Source organism: Cyprinodon variegatus, unplaced genomic scaffold (genome assembly GCF_000732505.1).
Source record: "Cyprinodon variegatus isolate N-32 unplaced genomic scaffold, C_variegatus-1.0 Scaffold879, whole genome shotgun sequence".
Classification (NCBI taxonomy): Eukaryota; Metazoa; Chordata; class Actinopteri; order Cyprinodontiformes; family Cyprinodontidae; genus Cyprinodon; species Cyprinodon variegatus.
The window spans coordinates 114,568-123,463 of record NW_015151332.1 but is presented as its reverse complement, the minus strand read 5'-3'; the positions used below and the strand labels follow the sequence as shown (position 1 = coordinate 123,463).

The following is an 8,896-nucleotide window of genomic DNA, read 5'->3' as shown; positions in this document are numbered from 1 at the left end:
AATATGGACCAAACTCCCTGAGGAATGCTTCCAGCACCTTGTTGAATCTATGCCACCAAGAATTGAGGCAGATCTGAAGGCAAAAGGGGGTCCAACCCGTTACTAGCATGGGGTACCTAATAAAGTGGCCGGGGAGTGTATATATATATATATATATAATAATAACATATAGCAGATTTTGTGACCATTTTAAAGACTTGAAGAGGCAAGAAAACATTTGTAAATCATTCCTTCCTACCTTACATGAGTCGAGTCGATGCTGTGCGATGATAGAAACCTTTTCTACTACAGTTCGGAGTCGTGACTGCGTGGCGTGTGAGATGAAAGTCACGGCTTCCATGGGAACCTCCGTCACTCCAAACTTTTTAGCTGTGAAGAAGACAAACATGCAGCATCTCGAATCATGTTCTATTTTAAAGAGAAATCTGTATATTCCTGCAGCACATTTATTAGGTTAACATACCAAGAAAGAAGCAATAAATACACATAAATGCACATCTGCTGTGTAGCATCAACACACAGGAGGAACTGCAAAGATTATTATGGGTAATTTACTCCCAGATAGAGGAAAGTTCATTTGTTTCCCAGCCTTCCAGAGCAGTTTTACTAGCTGAGCGCCTTCCAGTGTGTAACATTGACCATCTCTTTCTCTTTCTGCAGAAGGATAATTTAGTTTCCTCGCAGCAAAATTCATCTGAAGACATAACAAAAGAGAGGAGGACAGACTTTGGTAGGGTTACTATCTGCTTCCAACTTCCTTTTAAATTATTCCATTAACATAATTTTCTCTCTGGCACCCTTTTAAGTAAACCACACCAATTATTTAAATCAGCCGAACAATACATACACTCTTCAGCTGCTCAAGCTTTGAAATAGATGGAGGTAGCCCTCTTAGTGTTATAATTGCAGTAGCAACACATGTGGCAATGTCATGAGGTCACAGTAAAGTGCTAACAGGCTTCCACTCCCTAATAACACAATATTTCTGGGACATTAATATTTCAGAAAAAATTTAGGAGACTCTGCTATAGATAGAGGAGAGAATTTTCTGTGAGCAATAACAGTTTCTGGAGCTGGTGCTAATTATAATATTTCACCTAGAAATAAAACCAGACTAATGATCAAAGCTGTAATACTTTGGGTGTTGGGCGATGAGGCTCAATGGGGGGGTAGTCGCCTCAAATATAGGAAAAGTTTGAGTTTAATTCCAGCCTGCATATCCTAAAGTTTAACCACAAGTAAACCTGCACATGTGACAATGTGATGAGGCTAATGTAGCTCTACTGTGGTAGTTTGAATGGTTAAAATTACTTGAATTCAATTCACTCAAATAAAAAAATACTTTATTGATCCCAGGAAAGTTTCGGTACAGCCTCTCCAAAAAAAGATGAAACACAGACATTATACCGGGGAGGTGGGGTGTCATAATTAGTTAAGAGAAAAAAAAGTGCAAAAAGAGTGATTATTATGGCATGCACGTTCTTATTAGAAATCTACAGTTTTTGTTTTGTGGGATATGTATTCATTTCTGACAGTTGTAAAATCAAAAAAGTTTGGTTAATTTTTCCAAAAAATGTAAAAAAAAAAAAAAAAGTAAAAAAAAAAAAAGTAGCCACTGGACTTTGTTTTTCAAAGTTGGAAGATGTCTCGCTCCCCTACAAGGAAGCTTTTTGAATTCAAAATGTCTGGATTAGCGTGTTGTTCCAGGCTTTATAAAGCTATAGCTCTATCTCACATAACTCAAACAACAAATGAGCATATCGGCCCTTTGACTCCCTCTCCCATGGTTCTGTCCAGCACATTTAAGCGCAATCGCTGGTTACACTGAACGTCTTGTACAAAATAACTTTTTTTTTTTTTTACAGTGTCCTGTCTGGCAATGTGGCAATAAGAATAATTGTCTTGATGCCAAAAAGAGCCCAACAGATTTTACTTTCACAAGTGTGGCAGTATGGCAATTGCCATATTGCTCCACTTGTTTCATGCATATAAATTGCTTTATTATAATTATGCAGGGAGTTTTACAGTTTATATGGACACTGCAATGTAAATAGAGCAGAAAAACAAGAAAAGGAAAAAAAAAGAGAAAAGATGAAAGAAAGAAGAGATAGAAAGGAGATAATGACAAACATTTCCAGTCTGCTTCATCACCTGTAACGAGATGAAAAAAGAACAGCACAACCGAAAGACATGGTACGAGATATACAATAAAGCAACACCTTGAAACTATCGCTAAAGTAATATTATTAAGTCTGACATGTACTCTGTGTTATCTGAACACAAATTAACTTTTAAATTAGGCCAAATATTAAATTAAATAAATACAGAATTTTAATACAGTAAGTGCAATGGCTGCAGATATTTTTAAACATATTTACCTTCTTATTCACACTTAAACCTGATAAAACCACTATGTAAACCCTTTAGACTTTTGATTTCAAATATATTTTAAAGGGTGGACTTTCAAGCTGTACCAAAGTGTTTTATTAGAGTTTTTTTCTTCTAATCAAAAAATGCAGGTCAATCTGATAGCTTATATTATAAAGGGAAATATGATTATCACCTCTCAAGTTGGAGATGGAATAAGAGTGACACTTATGTGCAAAAAGGAAAACAGGAAAAAAGAAAAGGTCTCATAAATAATCCTGGTAAGAACACGGCACACGTTTATTCATATTTTATCTTTATTTGGGTTTGTGATTATGTGTAGAGCAATTCACAGTGAAGACGCTTTGCAAATCCTTAACTTTAGATTAAAGTGAGTGGAAAAGTCTAGTAACAAGTTACAAAAATAGTTCTTCTTTTCTTCTTTTCACATAGAAGAAGAACTTATTTATACCGTACTTTCAGAAAATATTGTCCAGCACCACTACAGCTGCTCAAGAATGTACATGAACCCGTAAGGTAGCAGGGGACTATCGTTACTTTGAGGAGTCTCTTTTCGAGAGAGCTCCAGCTGTGCTCTGCCCCCTCCCACGTTGTGGACATGCCTGGAGACTAAAGAGGGGAGGTGGACAGACGTTCGCCAAAGGACGACTGGAACAAGTATTTGTTTACAGGCAATAAGTAAAAAAGTGGACAAAGAACACAAAGAGGCACCGTAAAGTGTAAAAATTAACATGGACACAAGGTAGAACATCTTATGGTAACATTTACCTTAGTAAATAAAGAATATAGATTTAAAATGGAGAGAATACTATTTAAGTTTTAGTAAGATGTTAATATGGTATACAAGGGCTGTATGGTAGAGAGGAGCAGCAGCACCTCTCTGATTGAACAGAGCTGGCAGGCTGGAGGAGCCTCCCTTGGACTTCTGTCAGCTGTGAGCGCACAGAGACCAATCACTGACACAACAAAGCTGCATAAGTGCCACTTCCCCAGCAGGGGGCACCCTAGCCTCCTGCCCCATATCATGCTGTGCTCTCCCCGGAGGAAAGATTTATATTTTAAAACAACCCCTCTACCCAGAGGTGACGGGATAACAACCATGCCAAGAGACCATGTAACGAAACATAACATGACCTGCAGGCCCCCAAAGATACTTTAATTGAGATGAAACAAGATGAGGGCGCCAGGCTCCCCGTCTCGTGGAATTATGCTGTGTGTTTTTTGATCCGTTACACTGAAGAAAGATGCTAGGCAAAGTTTTACCAGACTGGGAACACTCATTACAGCCTTTTATATATCTCCATTTGAATCCTTGGACATTTTAAAAAGTTTACATATCTTAATTTGGATCTAGAGAAACAGGAAAATATTAAAAGTATTAAACATAAATCCAGAGTTTTTGAAAGGATAAAATAGTAACTTTGAAACATCCTTGTTGGGTTGTTTTTATGAGTCACACCCTCTTCAACATGTAGGTGTTTCCATCTGGAGATGATGAACCTTAATGCAGAAGTTAAACAATATAATGGATTGACCTCATGCTACCAAAAAAAATCAGTATCTCTGTTTAAAAAAAAAAAAAACTTTTTGGCTGGAGGTTAAGTTTAAAGAACCAACTCAACTCTAAGGGAAAGAGTAGCTTCTGTTGTGTTACTTATAGGTTAGGAATGGTCCAGAGCTAGACCACATCGGCAAACTGCAGATGTTTGTGAGCATAAAGATCCTAAAATAAAAAAAATAAAAAAATGTTTCAGTATTTTTTTATGTCTTAATCAAGTAGCCTACTGTTTTGATACCGCAAGGTACAGTTATAGGATGCAAAATATTGATTCTATGAATTCTTGTCAAAAAACAGTTTTTAAAGGTTTTAAAACAATACTTCTAATTTTCCTATTAACTTTATGCTGATGATATTCAGTTTTATATATCATCTGGGAAAACTGAACACAACAAGCGGTCTTCTTTAGAGAAATTACTTACTAGGATTAGTGGAACCTTGGTGCTTTCAGGTCTTTTTCAATCAATCCATAGAAACCGTAAACTTTGACTCTGCCTTTTCTGCGACATCATCCAAGACAATTAACAAAGAACTATTCAAACCATATTTTTATACCTGTAAATTCAATTTAATTCACTTTAATCGCCATCAAAGACTGACCACATAATTCAGATCTCTGGATTTCTAATAAAGATGTTTCTGTGCTGCATGATGGGTGATGTGAACAAGTCTCACCAGTTTCCAGGATTCGTCGGTGTAGCAGCCCAGGATGAAGGAAGGCCTCATCTTTACACGACCGGATCTGTGTCCCCACCAGCTCAGAATTGGTTGCTAATATTCTGGCGCTCTCCTCGTTCAGATTCACTCCGGCCATGGAAGCCACATCATTGATGTCATCATCGTCTCTGTAACACGTGAGATCGAAGACTATGAGGTCTTAAAAACCTAAACTAGGAATTACATTCAAATTAAATGCGCTGACATAGTGTACTTTAAAAGTTTCTGAGCATAAAAATGTTGGCCAAAACACAATTGAAGGACATGGTTCTGAAGGAATGTCCCAAACAACTGTGTCCCATACTTAGGCAGATAGTAGAGAGGTTTCATAATGCCACGTTCATCCCACAAAATTGGGGAATTGGATCAAAATTCTCTGTTGCCAAAAAAAGAACGTCCAAAAGTCCTAAATAATTTTAGACCAATAGCTTTGTAATATTTAGCAAATGCATAGAGCAGGTGATGATTAAAACAAACATGTAGCCCAACCCGTAGACCCCATGCTGTTTGCTTACCGTGCCAACTGAGGGGTAGAGGATGTTAGTTACAGCCTTCTGGATAGTGTACAGTGTCATCTAGATAAGCACCAAACATTTAGGTGTGCATTCGTCACACTTTTCATTTTTCAGACTAGAGGATGAAAACAGTGATGTTCCACAAGGTTGTGTCTTTTCACCACCTCTGTTTTCCCTGTACATGGCAAACATTTATCTGCCATCATGTATAATGGACGGCTCTGGTCAATGGCTTTAAGGATCCTGAGAGCCTCTCCTACCTTCAGTGCATAAACCAACAGTTTCCCAGTTTCCCTAACATCAATAAAACCATGAGATGAAAGTCAGGAGGAGCTGGTACTGGCTCTTCGTTTTGACCTGATGTCATGAGAGGCAGTGAAGCTCAAATACCTGGAACAATCTGAAGCAAGATGACCTTCCAACCCATTATCTGTTTGTATAAAAAGGCTAAAAAAGCGTCTTTCTCCTAAAGAAGCTAAGGAGCTTCAATGACAGTAAACACCTTGCTAATGGTGTATAGGTCACTCATTAAAAGCATTAGAGAAACTCCTCACCAGAGACAGGAACAAGTTGAACCAGGTAGTCAAACAGGCCAGCTAGATAATCGGTCACCAGTCAGATTCTGTTTGTTACCTTTTAATACCTTTCAATGGCCTTAATATTAGATCATTCAATTTACTACCTTCTACCATGAACCCTATTATTGTGCTCCCCTTATCAACAAACCGACTCTGCCTGGGTGTGATCTTATCCAAGTAGCGACACAGATGTCCTGTTAAGGCCTCAGAGGTTTGTTAGGGAACATGAAGATGAGTTAGAGACTTGGACAACTTCAAATACTACTGCAGGAGCTGCAGTGACAGCTCAATGTGAGAGAGTGGCAAGAAATGTGGAGTAAAACAAAGTTACAAGATCCTACAAGAAGTTTACCATGGTGGACAAAGCAGAAGATGCTCTGGTCTGACCAGAACGATATTGAATATTGCTGCCTGCTTGTTAAATGATTTGCTTAAATGGAAAACTGCAGCATTCTAACTGATACGCATGGTGATGGCAACATCATGATGTGGGGATTCTTTGCTTTGTTTTTTCAAGAGCAACAGAAACGGTTAGAGTTAACAGAAAGATGGCGGGCTTTAAAAACAAGGCATTTACTGAAGAGAAACTGTTGAAGGCTGAAAGAGTCCCAACTGTGGCAGAGGTTTAGCTTCCAGCATTTCAACAACCATGAAAATACAGCCAACTTTAAATGTATGTTAAAAAATGTATATCAGCCAATCTGGGTTTTAGACCTGCAGCAGGAACTACAGCAAAACTTTAAGAAGGTTTTGATACTTTCATACATCTTTACAAATGTGCCAATTAAAGTAAATAACTCCTCATTAAGATAAGATAAATATGTAAAAACTCTAAGAAACAAAATGTTTTAATCCAAACACATCTTCAGAAAAGTGTGGATGAAAAAAAAAAAAACAAAGCAAGGTTAATGATTCTCTGTTTATGAGAATCAGCAGTTGTTTTGGATTCCTATAAAGCCTCTCATCTGCCCGACCAGACAGACAGACAGACAGACAACAGCAGATCAAGCAAACACACATTGTTGAAGCAACTTTGCTCTCTGGTGAGAACGGATTTACAATGCCGTTGCTTCACATTACAAATAGTTGTTTGCGGCTGTATTGAGGAATGAAAAAACATATATTCAACATAGAAATCTACTTTCTATATCAGCATTCATGTCACAACATTATTAACATTTACTCCTTGAAAATATATGTCAGGGATCAATTTTTTTTCTCATGAATATTATTTGCCTGGAAGAAATTCTGCATTAGTTTTTCTTATTTTTTTTCACAGGGATATACTTTGGTCATAATGGTACAGACTTTTCATTCCAGGGTCTATTAGTGTCAACACTTAGAGAGGCGGGGAGATGAAGAGTGTTTGGAAGGAGTTTGCATGGTAAGGATGCTCCTCAGGATTAGCAATAAACAACACTAGCTTTATTTACACTCTGCTATGCTCTGATTATTTCTCCCAGGTGTGACGCTGACTTCACAATGTTTACATGTTACTGCACTTTACCAGAAACAAGAGAAAACAACCATATAGAGAGTGTTGTTGGTTTGTTTTACTTGCCGGTCAGAACATCATCGACATTCCCTGCCTGTATGTTTCCTTTTGATTTGACACTGTGAAAAATTCCCCTACTTGGGGAAGTAATGGTTGTGATTCTGGCCTGAATTAGGAGAGCAGTGACATGTTGTGTTTGCGGGTCTGGCCCAAAGCAAGAAGCAGATTTTCTGAGTGTCTTTGACAGAGAGAACAAAGACCCACAGAACACACACGAGGTGGCCTTTTGCCACTCTCTGGCTCAACTCTACGGTCGTTTACGTTCTTGCCGCTGCTGTAGGTAGGTGTGTGCGCTTGTGTCATATACTGTTGTGTACTCAAGTGCGCCAGCTCCACGCTACTGAGGCCCTACTGCTCCATGCTGCTGCCGCCGAGACCCAATATGAAACCTGACACCACGGCGGGAGGTTGACAAAGACAATTAGAGTAGATCCCAAAACACACCCCACACTTTAACCTCTTCCCTTTTCTTCCATGTTTTTATTTTCCAGCACTCTAATTAAACCTCCAAAGATAATCTAAACCACATGTATAGATCTATTCACTGTATGGGCTCCATCACAACCTCACAGATAAACAACCAACAACATGCTGGCGGCCATATTTACTCAGGTCAAATTCAAAATTAATTCAAAAACATCAAAATTCTAGAAACAAATTCTAGATAAATAAAAGTAAAACTCAGGTAATATCAGCAGCAAAGAGTGACACAGATGTAAATCTTCACTGCTGATATTACTTGGTGAGAAGGTGTTAAAAAAAGGCCACACTGATTTTTGTTTTCAATCTAAAGTAAAAAGAAACATAAATTATAGTTACAAATTTCAAATAAGGCTCAAAAAAGCCTGATGTGTTTTGTTTTTGCCCCTCTCTCTCTGACACCCCTGGTTTCATTTTAGTTTCAATCAGCTGCCCTCCGAAAGTACATAACCCAAATGAGCCTGTATGTAATTAAATTTTAGCTTACAGACAGCTGTGATTTAAAAGCTTCAGAGCTTTGTTGGAGAACATTACAAAAAGATAAAAACATTAAGATTAAGAAAAAAAGTAATGAGGTGAAGAATGAAGTTCTGGAGAAGTTTAAAGCAAATAGGTTATAAAACAAATCCAAAGCTTTGGAGATACAACAGAGCTGTGTTCAATCTTTCACCAAAATTCTAAAAGAAGAAAAGCTTTACTAAGAGACGCGGCAAATGGGTAACGTTAAGTCTGGAGTAATCCTCAAGATTTGCAGAGAATTTGGCATGGGAGCAACGATTAGTCATCTACTCCACAAGTTCAGACTTTTCATGTAAGAGTGGAGAAAGAAAGACAAAAGAAGTCTTGTAAAACCTAAGTCCTTCATACAATCCAAGTCTTGCTTAAGTCATGTAGACGGAGACAGCAGCAAAGATTTGGAAGAAGGTGCTACAGACAGATGAGACAAAAATAAAAAAAAATTCACTGATATGCAGAAAGTAAGCACATAGTTTTGGAAAGGGCAAGTCTACGTTCCTGTTTGCTGCAAGACTTTAAAGTAGCTAGTCATTCATTCTGGCTGCAAACTTTAGTAGGCCACAACGTTTTTATTTCTAAACAATGTTGT

The 8,896-nt window shown here is 37.9% G+C and overlaps 1 protein-coding gene across 3 annotated transcripts in view; it reads right to left on the bottom strand.

Moving 5' to 3' along the window:
* Positions 1-8,896, bottom strand: part of LOC107099507 (transcription initiation factor TFIID subunit 4-like) — a 152,576-nt gene that overhangs the window by 88,940 nt on the left and 54,740 nt on the right. For all 3 annotated transcript variants that reach the window (XM_015397656.1, XM_015397657.1, XM_015397658.1), the window contains 2 exons: positions 4,622-4,791; positions 239-369 (listed from right to left, as the gene is read on the bottom strand). In XM_015397656.1, coding sequence (XP_015253142.1) covers positions 239-369; positions 4,622-4,791 — 301 coding nt within the window. The remainder of the gene's footprint in view (positions 1-238; positions 370-4,621; positions 4,792-8,896) is intronic.